The 19,992-nt window shown below is 39.9% G+C and overlaps 3 protein-coding genes across 5 annotated transcripts; all 3 read left to right on the top strand.

Annotated features, from left to right (window-relative positions):
* Positions 1 to 382: 382 nt before the first annotated feature.
* LOC124112399 (beta-porphyranase A-like) lies at positions 383 to 3,547 on the top strand. Its single transcript, XM_046472493.2, has 3 exons — positions 383 to 707; positions 1,265 to 1,403; positions 2,028 to 3,547. Exons 1-3 carry the CDS (start codon positions 468 to 470, stop codon positions 3,518 to 3,520), a joined length of 1,872 nt encoding a protein of 623 aa, XP_046328449.2. The 5' UTR covers positions 383 to 467; the 3' UTR covers positions 3,521 to 3,547.
* Positions 3,548 to 7,723: 4,176 nt separating this feature from the next.
* Positions 7,724 to 11,276, top strand: LOC124112398 (beta-porphyranase A-like). The gene is made up of 3 exons (XM_046472491.2): positions 7,724 to 8,030; positions 8,739 to 8,877; positions 9,735 to 11,276. Exons 1-3 carry the CDS (start codon positions 7,755 to 7,757, stop codon positions 11,225 to 11,227), a joined length of 1,908 nt encoding a protein of 635 aa, XP_046328447.2. The 5' UTR covers positions 7,724 to 7,754; the 3' UTR covers positions 11,228 to 11,276.
* Positions 11,277 to 13,894: 2,618 nt separating this feature from the next.
* LOC125373146 (beta-porphyranase A-like) lies at positions 13,895 to 19,016 on the top strand. Of its 3 annotated transcripts, XM_048384043.1 has the most exons (4): positions 13,895 to 13,944; positions 14,556 to 15,656; positions 16,137 to 16,275; positions 17,468 to 19,016. In XM_048384043.1, the coding sequence occupies exons 3-4, from the start codon at positions 16,257 to 16,259 to the stop codon at positions 18,220 to 18,222; spliced, it is 774 nt and encodes a 257-aa protein (XP_048240000.1). In that variant the 5' UTR covers positions 13,895 to 13,944; positions 14,556 to 15,656; positions 16,137 to 16,256; the 3' UTR covers positions 18,223 to 19,016. The 3 variants fall into 3 exon arrangements, with proteins under 3 accessions (XP_048240000.1, XP_048240001.1, XP_048240002.1); XM_048384044.1 differs by lacking the exon at positions 13,895 to 13,944 and having other exon boundaries at positions 13,960 to 15,656; XM_048384045.1 differs by lacking the exons at positions 13,895 to 13,944; positions 14,556 to 15,656 and having other exon boundaries at positions 15,672 to 16,275.
* Positions 19,017 to 19,992: the final 976 nt, after the last annotated feature.

Genomic DNA, 19,992 nt, shown 5'->3' with positions numbered 1-19,992 from the left:
ATGCAATTCCAGATTTTGGCTTGTGCCATATGTTCCGGTGTTTTTAGGTGAAAATATGACTTGTCTTTGCATGTGTTTGTGACGGATGCCACCGTTGGGGCAGGAAACCTGGTATCATCACTATTTGATAGTGTTTCATAAACACTCAGAATATCAATAAAGGTACAAAATCGTCTGCATTGATATTTTCAAATATTAGTTTCGACTTGACAGAAAAGATGAGTGTTCTCTAAGGGATTGGCGTTTCAGTGATACTTTGAAAATACATATAACCTCTCGTTCTACAGAAGTAAATCTACCACCACACCTACATGACAGCGCCATTCCTTATCATGTATACGCATTTATAGAATGGCAGTGTCAGGGTCAGAGATAATTTCCATGAATTCTAACTATAAAACCTCTCGCTCCCAAGTACATCTTTTCAACTCTTCACGAGGCCAAGATTACCTTACATTTCAGTGGCAATGGCATTGAGACTTGTCTATTTCACTTTGAGCCTGATAATAGTTGGTGTGAGCAGTGACACGACGGTGACGATCTACCCTCAGTGGCTGGCACAGGGAGGTAGAGTTCGCTATGAGAGTGACAGATGGAACAAGCATAACGGCCTGGAAAAGGAGTCCCTTATTGCAAATTGTCGGAGCATTCGGACTGACAGTGGGCGCTGGATGAACAGAGATCTAAATGATCGTCTCTTCCAAGATGTGAGATTTTCTTTCCAATTCGATTTTTTTGTCCTTGTTCTTCATATATTAGACAGTGCTTTATGTCTTTATGTCATTAGGATCAACACTTATTACTTGATGAGCTTACACGTGCAGGTTCTGGGTTAGCGTAAGTCTGCAATAACCTAAGCTGATCGCAAGCTTAAGAGGGATCGGGTGATCAGGCTCAGTGACTTGGTGGAAAGCGTGTCAATGTACCATTGCAGCGTGGATCGTACCTCATAATATCAAGGACTACATTGTCTCGTCTATACTCGATCATTTACATGCTGGCGCCATATATAGCTGAAGAACTGCTGAGTGCGGATTTAAACAGCAATAACCTCTAAAATAGTGTTTGGAGAAAAGGAATACCAAGGTTGTTTTCCATAATGTTTCTTCATATCTTCGAAATTACATTTTCACTGATGAAGGGGCAAGAAGTAGCCTACGGAGCGTTGCTACAAAAAATTAAGAAATTGTTATCCATAAAGTTCCATGTCTGACGACATTAATGGATCCAAATTAACCGTTAATTTCATTTATCAATTATACAGTGGCCAGAGGACACAAACCGTAGTGGCTACCCTGACCCCAACTACTTGGAGAATGTCACCAAACAGCAGGAACTGTTCTCCCAGTACCTCACTAACGTCAACAGTGGTTATAAGAATGAAATGATCATGGTGGCCAAAGGTGAGAATGTTCTCAAAGAAACACTATCATGTGAAAGTTAAATAAATATATTTAAGACGGAAGATCTTAGGTGTATTCAGATTTGCATCTCTGTCACAAATGTTCTAACACAAAAAGAGTTTAAACAAAATATGTAAGAGACTAATTCGGAACCGTCACTAGCGTTCAATAGACAGGTGAGTGCATGTTCGGCCATCGCGAGTGAAAACAAAGAACCACACTCCATAATCATTGTTGTATTTGTATGTACAAATTATTATGGGAGATGTGCACAGACATTTGAGATGTATATTATTCAACTTTTGATCAGTTATGTCATTTTATTTTAAAATACCCTTGACGAGAATGAGATTCAGTTTTGTATACCACGGAAAAATAAAAAAAATCCCTGTCAAAAGTGGAGAAGTACATTTAGAGGCGAGTACCTAAAAGCAAATTAGTGTTCATCTATTTCACAATACATGTTAAATAGATTGATTTTCCTTGAGAACAAAGATAACTTATTATGTTTCATAATAAGACAACACATCAAACACCAATCAGCATATTCTCATCGAAAGCACATATATGTTTTTAATTTCATTTGTATGTCAGTTTCATGTTCCATCATATTGTTGCTTTAAGCTCATAGCTGGCCAAGTTGGATAAACCAGTCCGAACATGAGGGTCAATTCCCCAACAACATCGATGCTGCTGCAGAGTTCATAGTGCTGATGGTGCAAGGAGTATATGACTATACCAAAGGAGAGATTCCACCCTACTTCGAGCCCATAAATGAACCAGACGCTAAGACTGACATCTGGAATTTTACGACTGTTGCCATCTTCCACAAATTAGTTGCGGAGAAACTCCATGCCAGATTTAACATCAAAGTGTCTGGGCCTACACTTGACGGCGAAACAGGGTCAGCAGATAGAAACGACTTTTCGTACTGGAAACAAGTGGCATATTTCATGGACGTCACATCAGACTATTTGGACGTGTTTTCTTTTCATTCGTACAATTCACTCATCGTGACAGGCAAATCTCACAATCTCACTGGAATGAATGAAGCACGTCTGGTAGCATTTGTCGACCTGGTTGAAAGTTATGCCTCTCAGAAAACAGGAAAGACCGTCCCCCTTGTTATCAGTGAATATGGCCGCGATATTGTGTTAGGAATTGACAAATTTGCTCCATCAGGTATAGTAGACTTCTCAACAATATACCATTGCAATGCCCACAGATTCACTCAACTCAGTCTAAGGGAATACATTGACAGAGCAGTGGTGTTTCTTTCAGCCAATGAAAAATATCCAGGACATGATAGTCTCAACTGGTCACTTTTCACTCTTCAAGGAAATGCTACACGTATTGTCGACGTCTTTGAGTTTTGGTACAAGTTCTCGTCAGACTATTCCTTTATCAGAACAACCAGCCAATATGATGGACAGGAACGAACCGTGTCTCCCTTAGCAATGTCCAGTTCCCTGCATAACGAAACCGTCATTCTCTTACATAGCTATTCTCAGAAGTTGCAAACAGTCAAGCTTGACTTTAAGGACGAATGGATGAAACCAGCCATGGGAGAAGCTACTTGCATCACCATCAAGGACGAATGGTATCCGATCATGACCTTCAACGAGCCCTTTAACATCCAGAAGACACAAGGAATGTTTGAACTTCCCCCTGAGGCAACATGTCACTTGACATTCAAGACCCCCTCAGACCAATTACCTACTGTCACTCTCAACGAAACCACATACTACGGCGCTGATATTCTTATACCAATCAAAGATAAGATCGCTTTGACTGACATAAATCTACCAAATGATCAATACCACAGTGCAAGATTAAGAGTTTCAACCAGTTGGTCGATCAATGAAACAAACTATGTATCGTATGTTACCTTCAACCTCCACCGCCTTGACTCTTTTTATAAGCTGTATGATTCCGACAAGTTTAACAGCACCACCTATTGGGAAGTTTGGGAGTTTGCTGTCCCTACTTCCCTCTTTGTCACGGGGGCTAACTTTGTACAGTTCCACTTCTCTAACGACATGACAGCAGGATATGTTTCTTCAGTTGCTCTTGTCACAGCCAAGCTTGTCCCATCTGATAATGCGTCAGAATTATAATTGACATAATTAAACAAGTTCGCGTCATTTTGTCTCATGTCATTATTACTATATTTCAAAAATGTCATTAGACCAAGGTGATAAATCTTTGCAGTATTGCGATTGTGGCCCTGGTCGTAACACTAAATGGTGCTGATATTTACCTGTTTGAACTTATGGTCAGTTTTTCGACTGCAAGTAATTCCTCTGAGATGATTTTGAACATAAATTACTCAGCTTGAGCAAAGCCCCATTATCAACTGGACATTGTTCAACATAGTAGGAATATCAATGGCATGGCTATAAAAACTACAAATATTGGCTTGAGTGCTCGGTAACGTTTTTAATTTTTTAACGCTACACCACTTCATGGGCTGACTCTAACACAGTACACATCAACAGGTAAATCTCTGCTTAAACGTGTTGGGGAAATGTCCTACAGACCAGCATTCCTCTTTCAGCTTTTAAACAGCTTTATTCCCAATTATTGATTCCTCGTTATGAAATGAGACAGGTTGTCCTGTCCGTGTAGGTTATTTTTATTGAAGGATCCTTGCCTTTTAAAAAAGCGCGATGATGATAAAACAGGCAATCTGACAACAAGTTCAGCAAGACACTAACAAGGATCAAAGACAAAAGAAACGAACGTGACCATTATCAATCCACACAATGTTCCATCACAGAACATCCGAATAGGTGGTGGGAGGGCTTTTTTATATTAGCGGGACACAATCGTGATTCTTTTTAATTCTAAGACATCTCAGATCTTTGATAACCCCGAAGCTGGTTGTCTAACGCTCGTACGTATGCGAGGAAAACATCATAACAATATAAACAGCAAATAGTCGACTATGTGTTGTGGTTTCATATACATTTCCAAAGCCTGTCTAATTTATTTATCTTAGACGGGGCCGACCTTGTATGGAGGTTTCAGCTACGTTACGAGAAAATACTTTTAATAACAAATAGTTACTGGAAATGTACAACTTCGTGTATTAACGGTGAGGCTTTGTCAAACGGTGTCTTTATTTGTTTCTTATTTAATGCCACTCTCAGCAACATTCAAGCTATATGACGGCGGCCTGTCTATATCGAGTCTGGTCTTGATATTGTGAACACCGAGCCACGCCGTCGAGGGACGATGACGCTATCAACCATGCAACCGAGCTGTCAAACATAATAAGGAGCCACCATCAAGTACTATAGATCATTACAATTTAAATTGTCTATGCACTATCGACAACAAATAAGGGAACTTACGATTTGAAAGTAGCTATCGTTGAGGTGTACATTTACAATGTTGTGGCGAAGCATCTGAACGCAACATCAGGTTATCACAATGAAATTTCACATCATGCATGAACAACACTTTATCGTCAGGCTGCATTTATCGTAAGTACACCTCCACTATCATTTCATTAGTTCCCTTATATTTGGCTGTAGTCTGAACGCAGGAACGTTCGCCATGAGAGTGACAGGAGGACCAATCGCAATGTTACATAATTCTAATTCTAGTCCGCGTAGGTATTTTGCAATATCTGTTTATAAACTCATCTTTCATCATACAGTGATTTTGCAATAATGCATGATAGTGTTGGGATGAAAGTTTTGAGACCGATCTGCATTTAAGGAAAAGATACAAAGATTTATTGTTTAATTTAATGGAGATAGACAATCTTGGGTAGATGCCCCATGTATCTCATACACGGGAAATATATATCTAAGACTTACATGACTTGTTGGTTTGTTGTGTAACGCTACACTCACCAATATTCCAGCTGTATGTCGGCGGTCTGTAAATCGAGTCTGGACCAGACAATCCAGTGATTGACATCATTAGCATCGAACCACGCAAATGGGATGACGGAGACATGCATCAACCAGGTCAGCGAGCCTGACCACCCGATCCCGTTAGTCACCTCTTACTACAAGCATAGTCGCTTTTTACAGCAAACCAGTTGCTGAGGAACTCCTTTCCAGATTAAACATCAAAGAGGCTGGCTGTACAATTATAGGATATAACACAGAGACAGAGAGGAACATTCTTTAAGCTCTGCACTATTTAGACGTGTTTTCCTCTCAATCGTACAAGTCACTTATTTTTTCGGGAACATCTCACCCTTTTACGAGTATAAATGAAGCACGTCTGCTAGTTTTTGTCGCCCTGAGTGACAATTGTGTCCATCGAAAGACGGGAAGGATTATGCCCCCTGTTATCAGTGAATATGGGAATGGGGGAGTAACACGAATTATCTCAACTGCTCTGTCTAGGATATTGCAACACTATATCAGTCCCATGACTGCTCAGGCTAGCCTTAGTATCCTCGTGCATGACACGGAGCATTGAGATTCTGATTGCTTTTCTGTGCTGATTCTTACCTTTTAGAACTGGACATTGAATGGAAGTAACGAGGGTGTTTTCATTAGACAAGGAACATGTTTTCGGACAATTGTTAGCACTAAATAAAGACATCTTTGCATCCATTCTCTTACATGATTATAGAAAGCAATACAACAAGTAGCGATGTATCAGCTAAGGAACTGTAAGTAAAAGCAGTAATTTCAAATTGCTGCTATTATTTAATACAGATCTGGTTAATCGTACTCTACACCTAACTCAGTTTTAGTTTCGTTGTGGTTGATTTGTTATTGTTGCTGGTAGATCTGTTCTTTGATACCGAGGACATTTTTCACTTCTTAAATACTTACTAATTGATAAGAGGTTTGATTACAAAGTCGCTCTTCCCTGTTTAATATACAATTATAACATGATTATGAATTCTGGTTATTCGCTGAAATACCATGAGAGACATTTTAGGAAACAGTGCCAATGACCGCAGCTCACTCTTATGTGTAATCAATTGTTGTAAACAATACCAGATACTTATTAAAAGTTTCAGTCTGATTTGATCATGAGTGAGTGAGTGAGTTGGGTTTAACGCCGCTTTTAACAACATTCCAGTTATCGGGAACTCGGGATTCGAACACACAATCATAGGTTTCCTGAGTGCCCAAGGGACGCAACTCGAAATCATCATGATATGTTCTGCATAAATACTGAAGAATGAGATTTCTCGCAGTCAGTTAATCAATCGAACAAAAATCTATCATCTGTCTTCTTTAACCTCTTAATGTCCTCTTTAAGAAGTGTGCGACTGGCAAGTTTTGACTGCGACACCAATAGGAGTTTCGGAGATTTGGTGTTTCTACCCATTTGTTAGCCACCACATATAACCTGGTCCTTGTACACTTCTCAAACTTCGGAACAGAGTGATACATTTCTGCAGTCTGCAGTCTCCGTAGCTATGGCATTGCGATGACTTATGTGGAACAGTCGAATGTAGCGATCCTGTGCAGGTGTGGTACCCTTGGTCGGCCGGTTCTCGGTTGGTCTGCAGTTGAAGTGAACAGTGTGTATCGGTCACAAAGGCGGCACATGGTGCTGTGGTGAGAAATATTGGTACTGGTAGGGCTAGAGTGAGTGAGTGAGTGAGTTGGGTTTTACGGCTCTTGTAACAGTATTCCAGTTATATCACGGCGTGTCACCTTAATGTGGGAGAAAAGCCCCAAGTGATGCAGGTTAACCACTTCGGTGAAACCCACGAGCACGGGTATGGTGCCGACAAACATAGAAACATAATCGGGGCGAACCGGGTTTCTGGCGTGCCCAAGTGACGCAACTCTGCACAGCGATTCGCGGCGCCTTAGACGACTGGACCACCCGTGCCCCCATTATATTAATTTTGTTCTGCACTGTTTATATCGTCAAGTAACTGTTTTGAGAGCTGAATAATAAGCTATTTATGTTATTATCATGCTATAATATACAAAGATTTAACGCTCCTACAACGATTAATGTTTGAATTTGAATCGTTTAGAATTTGTTTCGGAAATATAATACATCTCACAATCAGTTTTTGGTGTTTACAAAAAGAATTCGCGTGCGTATTTTCATAAAACAAGCAGCTCGACAGATGCAAATTGTTGTTAATTCTATGGCACTTAGGTGTATCTGAATCGATGAAGTGACCTTTTAGTTAAGTGAACTGGATGGGTTCGGTCTCCACATAATCTGTTGAAGCGCACCGCTGAGTTAACCTCGAGACCTAGCCGATCGACGAGCCTAAAAAAAACATAAACCTTGTTTTTACAATCATTGTCACACATTTATAGAGCAGCTGTATTGAGGTCAACGATAACATATCACCAGTGAACCTTAAGCTATACAGCACTGTCACTCTCCTCTACACTAGTTATGACCTTTGTCGGGAAATACTACATGTCAGGGAAAATGAAATTGAGACTGGTTCTTTTCATTTTGAGCCTGTCAACAGGCGTTGTATTCAGCAACACGACTGTGACGATCTACCCCCAGTGGCTGGCAAAGGGGGGTAATCTTCGCTATGAGCCGGATAGATGGAGCAAGCACAATGGTCTGGAACAGGAATTCCTGATTCCAAGTTGTCGGAGTATTCGGACTGACAGCGGGCGCTGGATGAACAGAGATTTAAATGATAATCTCTTTCAAGATGTGAGACTTTCTTTCATATCCGATAATCTGTTAACGATGATCTCCCGTTTAAAACTAGAGACTGAATGAGATTCTTTTTCTCTTTGTAATTGGGATAGACAATAATTACAAGATGGGCTCTGATCATGTCTGGTTATATTACAGGAACGTGTAATGTACTCATGTTGTTTGAATTACATTCTTCGAGACTGATGTTTCAAATGTGTATGCGTATATTGTTTGTGACAATGAAACAACAGAGACTCTTTGGAACATAGTCTTTTTCTGTTTTCATACGATTAGATGTATTGATATTTATAATGCCATACATGTCATTTCATTGAATAGTCCCCGGCCTACCAATGAAGACTGACAGACTGCACCTAAAAACGTATACATACAATACATAAGGAATCGGCAACAAAAAACGATGAGAACGAAACTAAGAAACAGCAACATAAATCTGAGAGCACGCTGCCGAAAACATGCAAACGTCAGCACTGAAACACACAGACCGCAGCCTTCCACACAAAGCATGCGCAGAACAAAACGGAAGCTGACAGCGAGTAAATGTACAACAAACAGCGACAATATTACAGATATGTATTGTTGTATTATTTTGGTTGCAGTCTGTGAGTTTTCATTTGTAGGCCTGACTCCGTGACATGTAATCACAATATAAAACATGGAGAAATATATGATTATTATACCTACCAATATTACTTGCAGTGGCCAGAGGACCCAAACCATAGTGGCTACCCTGACCCCAACTATCTCAAGAACGTCACCAAACAGCAGGAACTATTCTCCAAGTACCTTGCTAACATTAACAGTGGTTACAAGAACGAAATGATCATGGTGACAAGATGTAAGTGTACCCGGAAAGCACACAATTGGTAATACTTACTGGCAATAAAATCAAACTAACCTAGGTTTTAGAGGCATTCATACTGATGTACAACGAATGATAATTGGTGTTTACATTGACGAAAAGACCCGTGAAGATCTGGGGTAGAATAGGTGTTCAGCAACCAATGCTTGCCGTAAAAGGCCTCTACGCTTGTCATAAGAGGCGACGAAAGGGAACGGATGGCCAGGCTCGCTCACTTGGTTGATGCATGTCATCGTTTACCATTTGCATAGATCGATGCTCATGATGTCAATCATTGGATCGTCTGGTCCAGACTCGATTATTTACAGACCGCCGTCATGTAGCTGGAATATTGGTGAGTGCGGCTTTAAACAACTAACAAACAACAAACATTGATGAAAACGGGTATGGAGCTGTCAAACGAAAGATCATAACCCGAGAGAATCTATGAATTAAATCAATGACCACAGAATCCTGGCGCGTGTAAGAAACGTGACACTGCAAAACAAATAGCAGAGTAATAAAATTCTTGGTTAACTCTGCCCAACTGCAATAAGCAGACATACCAAGACAACATGAAAATGCCAGTGATTGGTACTCAATGTAATTATACCAATAAAATTAGATGTATATTTACATTTTAAGATGAATTTATTGGGACTAAAAGCAATTTAATCACACAATTTACGATATTTATCATCATTATTTGACCTATCTATTTTCGTATATTTAAGAACAGAGACACACTACATCTTTAAATGAGAACCATCTTTCTGAAATGTTTGTGCATATTTCCAAAAAAAGTGAGCATCATTGTATCAGTATATCAATATGTTGTTTATTTATGTTTTTAGCTCATAACTGGCCAAACTGGATGAACCAGTCAGAACATGAAGGTCATTTTCCTAACAACGTCGATGCTGCTGCTGAGTTCATGATGTTGATGGTGCAAGGAGTGTACGACTACACCCAAGGTCAGATCCCGCCATACTTCGAGGTCATCAATGAGCCAGAGGCTGATTGGCAGATCTTGAATTTCAGCACCACTGTCGGCATTTACCACAAAGCAGTTGCCGAGAAACTCCATGCCAGATTTAACATCAAGGTGGCTGGCCCGACAATTACAGGATATAATACAGACATAGATAGGAACGACTTTTCGTTCTGGCCCAAACTAGTACAGTTTATGGACATTGCTTTAGACCATTTAGATGTATTTTCCTTTCATTCATACAACTCACTTGTTGTTTCGGGGAAATCTCACAGATTTACTGGTAATAATGAAGCACGTTTGGTAGCATTTGTCGACCTCATTGAAAGCTATGTCCATAGAAAGAAGGGGAAAATTATCCCCCTCATTATCAGTGAATATGGTCGCGGTGGAGTAAAAGGAATCAGCTCAACTGCTCCATCGGGTATAGTCGATTTTTCAACAATATACAACGCCAATGCCCACCGATTCACCCAAATAGGTCTCAGAGAATACGTTGACCGAGGAGTGGTGTTTCTCTTGTCTAATGAACAATCCCCAGAACATGAAAGTCTTAACTGGTCACTTTTTACTCTTCAAGGAAAACCCACACGGATTGCCGACGTCTTCGAATTTTGGTACAATTTCACATCAGAGTACTCCTTTATCAGAACCTCCAGTCAATCTAACGGACAGGAACGAACTGTGTCGCCGCTGGCAATGTCCAGTCCCTTGAATAATGAAACGGTCATTCTCCTACACAGTTATTCTCAACAGTCACAGACCGTCAAGATAGTTTTTCAAGATGACTGGATCACACCAACCACTGGAGAAGCTACATGCATCACAATCGAGGACAACTGGAATCCAATTATCACCTTCAACAGACCCTTTGACATCGGAAAGACCCAAGGAATGGTTGAACTTCCTCCAGAAGCTACATGTCGCTTCACATTCAAGACCCACTCAGGCCAACTACCTAAAGTCACTCTCAATGAAACTACATACTACGGAACTGATGTCATTATACCTATCAAGGACAGCATCGCTGTTACAACCATATCTCTCCCGGTTGTCGAGATTCACAACGGAATTCTGCGAGTTTCGACCAGCTGGCCCACTACTGAAACAAACGATCTGAAATCTGTTACCCTCAACAGCCAAACTCTTGATTCTTTCTTCAAGCTGTATGACTCAGACAGGCAGAACAGTGACATCCATACCTACATGGATGTTTGGGAGTTTGATGTCCATTCCACCTTGTTGAACACCACTTCTATCACGGTCCAGGTTAACTTCTCCAACAAAGAGTCGAAAGGATATGTGACTTCGGTAGCCCTTGTCACAGCCAAGCTTGTCCCATCTGACATTAAATAATAACACAAAGACACATAATTTTGATTGATTAAATATAATGTGTGATGAAGTCTTTTGTATTTTTGTTTTGTTTCTAAAGTACACAGTTGCAGGTGTGTTCAGGCAAGGAAACAGTATTTAAACTTGTGACCTATTAACCTCTTGTGTGACGACCATTATTTTTTTTCAGTGCAGATACCTATCTTTTAGGTGAGGTGAGGTGAAATTGGGTTTAACGTCGCGTCCAAGATTATTGCACTTATATAGCGACGTGCATGCAAGTGTGTGTGTGGCTGCTTGTACTTGGACTGATGCCGATTTATAGTTCTAGCACACTGAGATACCATGCCGCAGTTTAAGATGAATACGTCTCACATGACAGATGATGAACACATGATGCCTTCGTAACATATACGGCTATAGTTAGTTCTAAAGTAGAACATGTCTACATGAAACTTTAATTTTGCACCTATTTTCTCCTAGCACATTGATAATGATGACGTGATGATGCTTGCAATTATCATAGCTAGATAAAAACTCCCTAGATTAACGAAGTGGTAAATCAATTTATGATGAAAATATATCAGCTAGAGAACTGTAAATACACTCAATGGTTTCAAATTATTGTTATTTATTTGAAATAGGTCTGGTAAATCGTTCTATATACTTAATACTTAATTTTGATTCCCCAGTGGATGAACGTTAAATCCCATTTCACCTAACCTTACAGCCAGTGATGGTTTTGTCATTTATGTCAGAAGTTTCTGAATAATGATAGCATTTCACTTTAAGTTCAAATTAATATATATTTATGTAGCTATATACATCGCAGTGAACAATGAAGAAAGAAGCGTGGTTTATTTCACGATAAAACATTGTTCTATCGTGACGTCATTTCTGGAGATTCGAATATTCCCTCACAACTTGATGACGTCATATATCGAACGACGTTGTTTTTGAGAGTAAAAGTGTCTAGTAAGTTAATCCCCATAGATGTAGCTGGGCTACACAGATAAACTCAGTGACCGAACGATCGCATCGAAAAGTTGGAGAAGTATGACAATCGGTATTAGAAGATAAGGTACACATAGAATATCTTGAAATATCTGGAATATACCACACTTAACCTATATGTTCGTAAAATGGACTTATCCGACATTTCCGAAGGTCCGATTCTATTCAGGGAGTCATCATTATTAAAATATGGGTACATAATTTTAAAGTTTGTTCATTTTATCAACATCCTTAAGTAATGTTGATATCTCTCTCTCTCACACACACACACACACACACACACACACACACACACACACACACATACACACACACACACACTCAATCAATGACTGTGACTTTGAACTCATGAAAGATCCTTCGTATTCAAAAGGCTTTGAACCATCAGCTGTGGGTGACGCTTTTCACCACCAGGAGGAAAACCTGACTTCAGAAAGTCAAATATCTCAAGCAATTTGAACATATTAGGAAAGGCAAATGTAATATTTTCGTTGAGCTTCTTGTGGAGTGATTATATGGGGACTTGATTCTTTTCCTTCTGTCCCTCATGCCGCCGCTATTTGCTGTAAGTCACTGATCGCACATTCACGATCTGAGTGAAGTTGATTTTCGCCAATTAAAAAAATCTAGCTTTATAACAATTCGTGCCTCCTAGTCATGAAATACACAACTTTTGATGAATAGACATATGTTATTTCGATTCTAGTATGACATGTTTGGTTTTACTGATGGGCTTAAAATAATTTAATCGTTATCATTATCACGTGTATCCACTGGACGAATCAGCTTATTTAAGGTATGAAACCTCATTTTCTTTTCATCAAATAAAATCCGACACTTACATGAGTAAAATATAATTTTGGCACAAACTAAAGATTAAGAAAACGGAAATGCACAAGATTTTAGTAGTCATGTTTACGTCTTTTCTGCCCTTGGTATTGAATTCAAAAGCATGATCAGAATCTCACTCACTCACAACATATTTTTATGCTTGTCGTAAGAGGCGACTAAAGGGATCGAGTGGTCAGACTCGCTGACTTGGTTGATGCATGTGCGTGGATCGATGATCGATGCTCATGATGTCAGTCGATTATTTTCAGACCGCCGTCATATAGCTGGAATATCGCTGAGTGCGGCATTAAACAACAAACAAACACTTCTTATTGTTTTCATGGAAGAGCATGGGTGTGACCTCCCGAAATAGTGGTATAATGTTGCACATGAAACACTATGAAGGTGTGCACCTGCCAGAAACAAGGAGTTCGACTACAGTTCTAACATGGAGGGTTTGGCGTCAGATGGACAGCCCCTGACTTTCTAAAATGTTTTCAAATATATTCCAAATGTTTCGATTTTGAATCTGCAGTAATTTGTGTACGTTGAGTACTATCTCTAAGCAAGGAGGTGCTACATGTGACAGCGTGCGTCCTTATCTGTTTTTCTTAGTGTATATTATTTATAATTACAAACGTATAATCATTTGATAAAAGAAAACAATACTTCACTCTCCCTATCTTTAAACTGTAACTTCAGTACAGACAAATAGTTTTAAGGTTACAGATGAGGTAAGGCTAACGGTCAATAACTGACCTAGAAAATAGACAGGCTTGGAGTCATGTGATCATGACACCATTGGGAAACCGCTGATGTCACCATAACGATAAGGAATAATTATGAAAAGTCATATTTTGGCGACACAGATAGTTAGCCCAGCCTTGTACAAAGTAAGTGCATTGAGACCAAGGTGAATTCGGGTAATCTTTTTACGTGAAACACGCATGTTATTACCTTCTCTATATATGTCAGATTGCCAAGGACATTGTTGATGTTTAACGCCGCGCTCAGCAGTATTCCAGCTGTATGACGGTGGTTGTCAAGGACGTACATGTATATCAATGAATCGAGCTTCTGTGGGCAAAGTGAGTGAAAGACAATCGGCAAGCACTTGGTATCATAGAATAAGAGATTAGTGGTTGGTCTACCAGGACAGCTGTTTTCTATACATGTGGGTTTCTATATATACAGCCTGCAACCGTCCACCAATATGCACTCTTAAGAAAGGTAAAGTATCATGAACTTTACACGTTAATGCCAAGTATAAGATCAAAGATAACTGTTGACGACAGTCATCCTGTGCAAGAACGTTTATGTCTGGAAAACTTAACACCAAAACACATCCTATAGTTTGCACGTGCCTCACACGTGCGTTTGGTGTCATTCCTTATTTTCACATTTCCAGGGAAGATTGATTAATTAATGTGTTAGACATTATTCCTGGCGGTGGATCGGTTACATTTTAGGTTCGCATAACGAACCCAACTCCATATTGTCCTAGGAAGGGTCACTGGACAGAACTATCGGAACAGCACATCCATAGAATGTCTTTGTCAGCAATGAGCCCAGACCTTGCCCCCATCGAGGACGTCTGGGACATGATAGAGAGACATGTGCATCAACGTCATAGGCCGACGACCACGTTGGCTGAACTAGGCCAGGCGCTGCAAGAGGAGTGGGACAGACTCCTTCAAATCGACATTGGGAGACTAATACGCAGTATACCTCGTCGAGAGAATGACTGTTTGACAAATCTTGTTGGTATTACGCACTACCGATCCAAAAACGTCAACTTTGAAAAGTCCAATCTTACCCTCATCGTCCTTCAAGATCGTTGGCGGTCAGGCCATTTACTGTCATACTTCACAACCATTTGTAATGTGTTGATTCGTTTATAACAATCATACAACTATTACCAGAAACTAATATCCTTTACATTTTGGAACTTTTAAGTTATTTTCGAGTAACTTTTTTGGAAGAGTATATTATCATGATCGGCTTATTTGTAACTGCTGATGTTCTAGGGGACTTAATGACAGGTTTCTCCTTGTGCCTTTCAAATATTACGATTTATCTACAAAGTGGTTCTTTTGAAACGGCATTTTCCTTACCTTGATTAATTATTGAGACTAAATCTACGTCAATGGTGTCAGTGTAGTCTGCTTTCATGTTTTAATTTCGTAGCTGCACGTTTATGTGAACAACTTCATGAAGATAGGAGATATCCACTCAGCAATAACTGTCGGGGTGCGGGGGAACTGGCGTGGCAAAGTGCATAAAGAAATAGAGCTTACAAATAAGTAGATAGCCCAGGCAATGTCATATTTACAATCAAATCATTAAATTGTGATTTTTTCAGAGCAAGAAGTGGACACTGATATTTTTCCCGTTGAGTCTAACAACAGGCGGTGTATACAGCAACACAACCGTGACGATCTACCCGGAGTGGCTGACACAGGGACACAGCGTTCACTAGCACAGTAATCGGTGGAACAAGCACAACGGTCTTGATCAAGAATCTCTCATTCCCAACTGTCGGAGCCTTCGAACCGACAGCGGGCGCTGGATAAACAGAGATCTTAACGGTGGTCTCTTTCAAGATGTGAGATCGGCTTATGCCTAAAAATTATAGCAAATGGAAATTGTCAATAGTTTTCTTCTCAAACAGATTTGACGTTGAACAGAAGAATATCGAGAATAAAACCATTATGTAATGGGAAATATATACATTTAAGACGAGTTCAAAAACTACTTTATTGCTGTTTCACTTCCTCTTTTCTTTTCAACTTCAGACGTGTTACTTTATCTGGCTACTTATCTGACTAAATTACATAACAATGATCACATTTGGGAAATGTTTGTAGAAATGAGCGATTGTTGTATATGACCAAAACCATTGTACATAGTTTATTTCAACTTGCTAGTATCTGCCAAGGACCGTTTTCACATGCTAAACAGAAATTTAAGTTTCAGTGAGCAAGTTTATCAGTTCTTCGGGCAGTATTGTTACAACCTTTTTTAAAGTAAATGTTTGTGTTATGCATTGTCGAACTATTGTCGAACTAACCGATATCGATTGCAGTGGCCAGAGGACCCAAACCATAGTGGCTACCCTGATCCCAACTACTTGAAGAACGGCACCAAGCAGCAGGAACTGTTCTCCCAGTACCTTGCTAACATTAACAGTGGTTACGAGAACGACATGATCATGATGTCTACTGGTATGGTTTACAGGCTAACATTGCCAAATGTCTTTCAAAATTATTTGAGCAATGTCAACTGACAAAATAGGGCCTACATGATGTGTATGCATCAAACGGTTTACCGTCACTGGCCATACAGTTGTCTACACAATACTTTTAACGTAACTGAAATTGTCTAGTGATCGAGAAATGAAAGTCCGCTCAGTGCCTTGAACTCACTTCCATATTGAGTAACGCGTACTGACAACAGGAAAACCAAAAGCAAAACTAATTCTGTAATCTATTCTGGCTGCTTTTGGTAGACCATATCTTCGCTTTTCCCAGTAAATGCTGCCATGTAAACATTCTCATATGCACAATCTAATCAGTCACGTTTATAAAGAATGTAACAGAGCTGACATACTTGCTGTTATGATCAATGACAATCTCTTCTTCAGCGATGAGAAGAGTTAATCATTTAGAGGACAGTTACATGTTTCAGTATTCACCATTCGAAAGAGGAAGAAATTGTTTGGTTATAGAATCCTTTTTAAAATTAAACTGGGGGGCAAGGGTCTAAGGCGCCGCAATTCGATGTCCAGAGCTGTGTTTCTTAGGCATGCCAAAAACCTATAATTGTTGGTTTGAATCTCGATTCGCCCAGATTATGTTTCTAGGTTCGTCAGCACCTCACCCGTGCTCGTGGGTTTCACTAAAGTAGTAATAACAATCTTAGGTCTGCATCACTTCGGCTTTAAACCCCAACTCACTCTCTCTCTCAAAATGAAACTATGTAGTATCTCTCTCATTTTTCTGAGCATTCTCACTTTTATTCCTCACTCACGACCACAAGCATTTTGGAAGTCGAATCGATGCTTCAATTTCATTATTTGTGGCCAAGGATTTCTGCGGGAGATCTAGCTTGTCACTTCTGCAATAAAGTAACAGTATTCTTAAACAAATGTGAGATAATTTGATACTCATTCACATTATCAAACAGGTGGCACAATAAAAAGGAAATGTTTCTGATTCTTTTGCAAGGCGTCCTAATGAACGCGAAAAAGGAGGATATGGGGTGACTATGATCTTGACGATTTTTATTTAATTCTCTATTGCAACATTAATCCTGTTTCAAATGAGACGTAGTTGAAAGTGTTAAACCTTTTTCTTTTGAACTCATTTTACCAACAAATTCATTATTGTAATTGCCTTCCTCTCATGCCGTTTACAGGTGTTTCTTACCCGAGTTGGATAAACAAGTCCGAACATGCAGGACAGTTCCCCAACAACGTCGATGCCGCTGCTGAATTCATGATGTTGATGGTGCAAGGAGTTTATGACTACACCAAAGGAGAGATACCATCCTACTTCGAGCCCATAAATGAACCAGACTCTCAGAGTGACATCTTGAATTTCACAACTGTTGCCATCTTCCACAAATTAGTAGCAGAGAAACTCCATGCAATGTTTAACATCAAAGTGGCTGGCCCTACACTCGACGGATATACCGAGTTTGCAGACAAAGACAATTTTTTGTACTGGAAAAAAGTGGCACATTTCATGGACATCACTCTGGACTCATTGGACGCGTTTTCGTTCCATTCATACAACTCACTTGTTGTGTATGGGAAATCGCACAACCTGACTGGTATGAATGAATCACGTTTGGCAGCATTTGTTGATCTAGTTGAAAATTATTCCTATCTGAAAACAGGGAAGATTATCCCACTTGTTGTCAGTGAATATGGTCGCGATATTGTGATAGGAATTGACAAATTTGCTCCATCAGGTATAGTAGATTTTGCAACAATATACCATTCAAATGCCCACCGATTTACCCAACTAAGTCTCAGGGAATACATTGACAGAACAGTGGTGTTTCTTTTAGCCAATGAGAAATATCCAGGACATGATAGTCTCAACTGGTCACTTTTCACTCTTAAAGGAAACGCTACACGTATTGTCGACGTCTTTGATTTTTGGTAAAATTTCACATCAGACTACTATTTCGTCAGAACTACCAGTCAATATAATGGTGAGGAACGAACAGTGTCTCCCTTAGCAATGTCCAGTCCCCTGCATAACGAAACGGCCATTCTCCTCCACAGCTATTCTCAGAAGTCACAGAATGTTAAGTTAGTTTTTCAAGACGACTTGATCAAACCAACTACTGGAGAAGCTACCTGCATCACCATCAAGGACGACTGGTACCCAGTCATCACCTTCAACGAACCCTTCGACAGCCAGAAGACCCAAGGAATGGTTGAACTGCCTCCTGAAGCAACATGTCAGTTTAAATTCAAGACCCCATCAGAAAAATTACCTTCAATGACTATCAACGAAACCACATACTACGGAGCTGATATGTTTATACAAATCAAGGAGAACATTACCGAGACCACAATATCTCTCCCAAATGAAGAATTCCACATTGCAAGATTGCGAATTTCGAGCAGTCGGCCTGCCAATGTAACAAACAACCTCTCATCGGTCACCTTTAACCTCACACCTCTTCATGCCAGCTATAAGCTGTATGATTCTGACAAGTTTGGCGTCGACACTTACTGGGACGTTTGGGAGGTTGTTGTTCCTACCTATTTGTTAGCCACAACATATAACCTGGTCCGAGTTTACTTCTCCAACATCGAGGCAGAGGGATACATTTCTTCAGTTGCCCTTATCACAGCCAAACTTGTGCCCTCAGACATAAAATAATTATCATAATTCTGAAACAGAACATTATTTATGTGAATAAAACAAGAATAACTTATGTTCGAATAAATTACGTTTGCTTCCAAACCAAGTGTGTTTTTTATAATTGCTGTTGTATTCTTCAAAAGTCATTAGACCTGATAGGTGTAGTTCTATTAACCTCGATAGAGAGAATCGCGGCGCATTACACGACTGGGCCACCACAGAGATTTGTTTCCTGAAATATTTCAAATTTCACAGGGTATGGATACATGCATTGACGTATTTTGTTCGCAATCCGCCATCGGTTCTAAATAAATTTCAGGCACTAATACTCAACGGCTCCGGTAAATCTGAAAACAGATCATGTTTATCTTCTTAATGCCTACCCAATGATTGAGTTAAAACAAATTACGAGTCCTTGATAATATACAAATTTTTTTGTCTGTGAATAAAAAGTGGTATGGTTAGTTAAACTCAACCGAAGCTCTTCCTGATATACAAATTCATCTTCTGTTTGGTGGGCACGGGTGGCCCAGTCGTCTAAGGCGCCGCCATTAGCTGTGCAGAGTTGCGTCCCTTAGGCACGCCAGAAACCTATTATTGTGGGTTCGAATCCCGGTTCGCCCCGATTATGTTTCTAGGTTTGTCAGCACCATACCCGTGCTCGTGGGTTTCACCGAAGTTGTAAACGTCTGAGACCTGCATAACTTCGGGCTTTCCTCCCACATTAAGCTGACACGCCGTGATATAACTGGAATACTGTTAAAAGCGGCGTTAAACCCAACTCACTCACTCATCTTCTGTTTGAATTTGTTTTGTGAAAATCCAATCGTGTCGGCTAAATGAACAGACCATTCCCCAGGTTTACAGAACATATTAGACACTGATGAACACACAACACATGGCACGAGCATGTCTCCACAACCATATGTACAGTATACTCGCACTCGCCTTGAAGGCAAAGAAAGTTAATGTTCTGGTTTCTGTGTGGAAGTGAAGAAATGTATGGCAAAAACAGCAATGCATATATTTTTCAGATTTGTACACGTAATGTTCTTCTCA

This window comes from Haliotis rufescens, unplaced genomic scaffold, assembly GCF_023055435.1.
Source record: "Haliotis rufescens isolate VD_foot unplaced genomic scaffold, xgHalRufe1.0.p SCAF_5, whole genome shotgun sequence".
In the NCBI taxonomy this organism is placed as follows: domain Eukaryota; kingdom Metazoa; phylum Mollusca; class Gastropoda; order Lepetellida; family Haliotidae; genus Haliotis; species Haliotis rufescens.
This window is presented reverse-complemented; position numbering and strand designations above follow the sequence as displayed.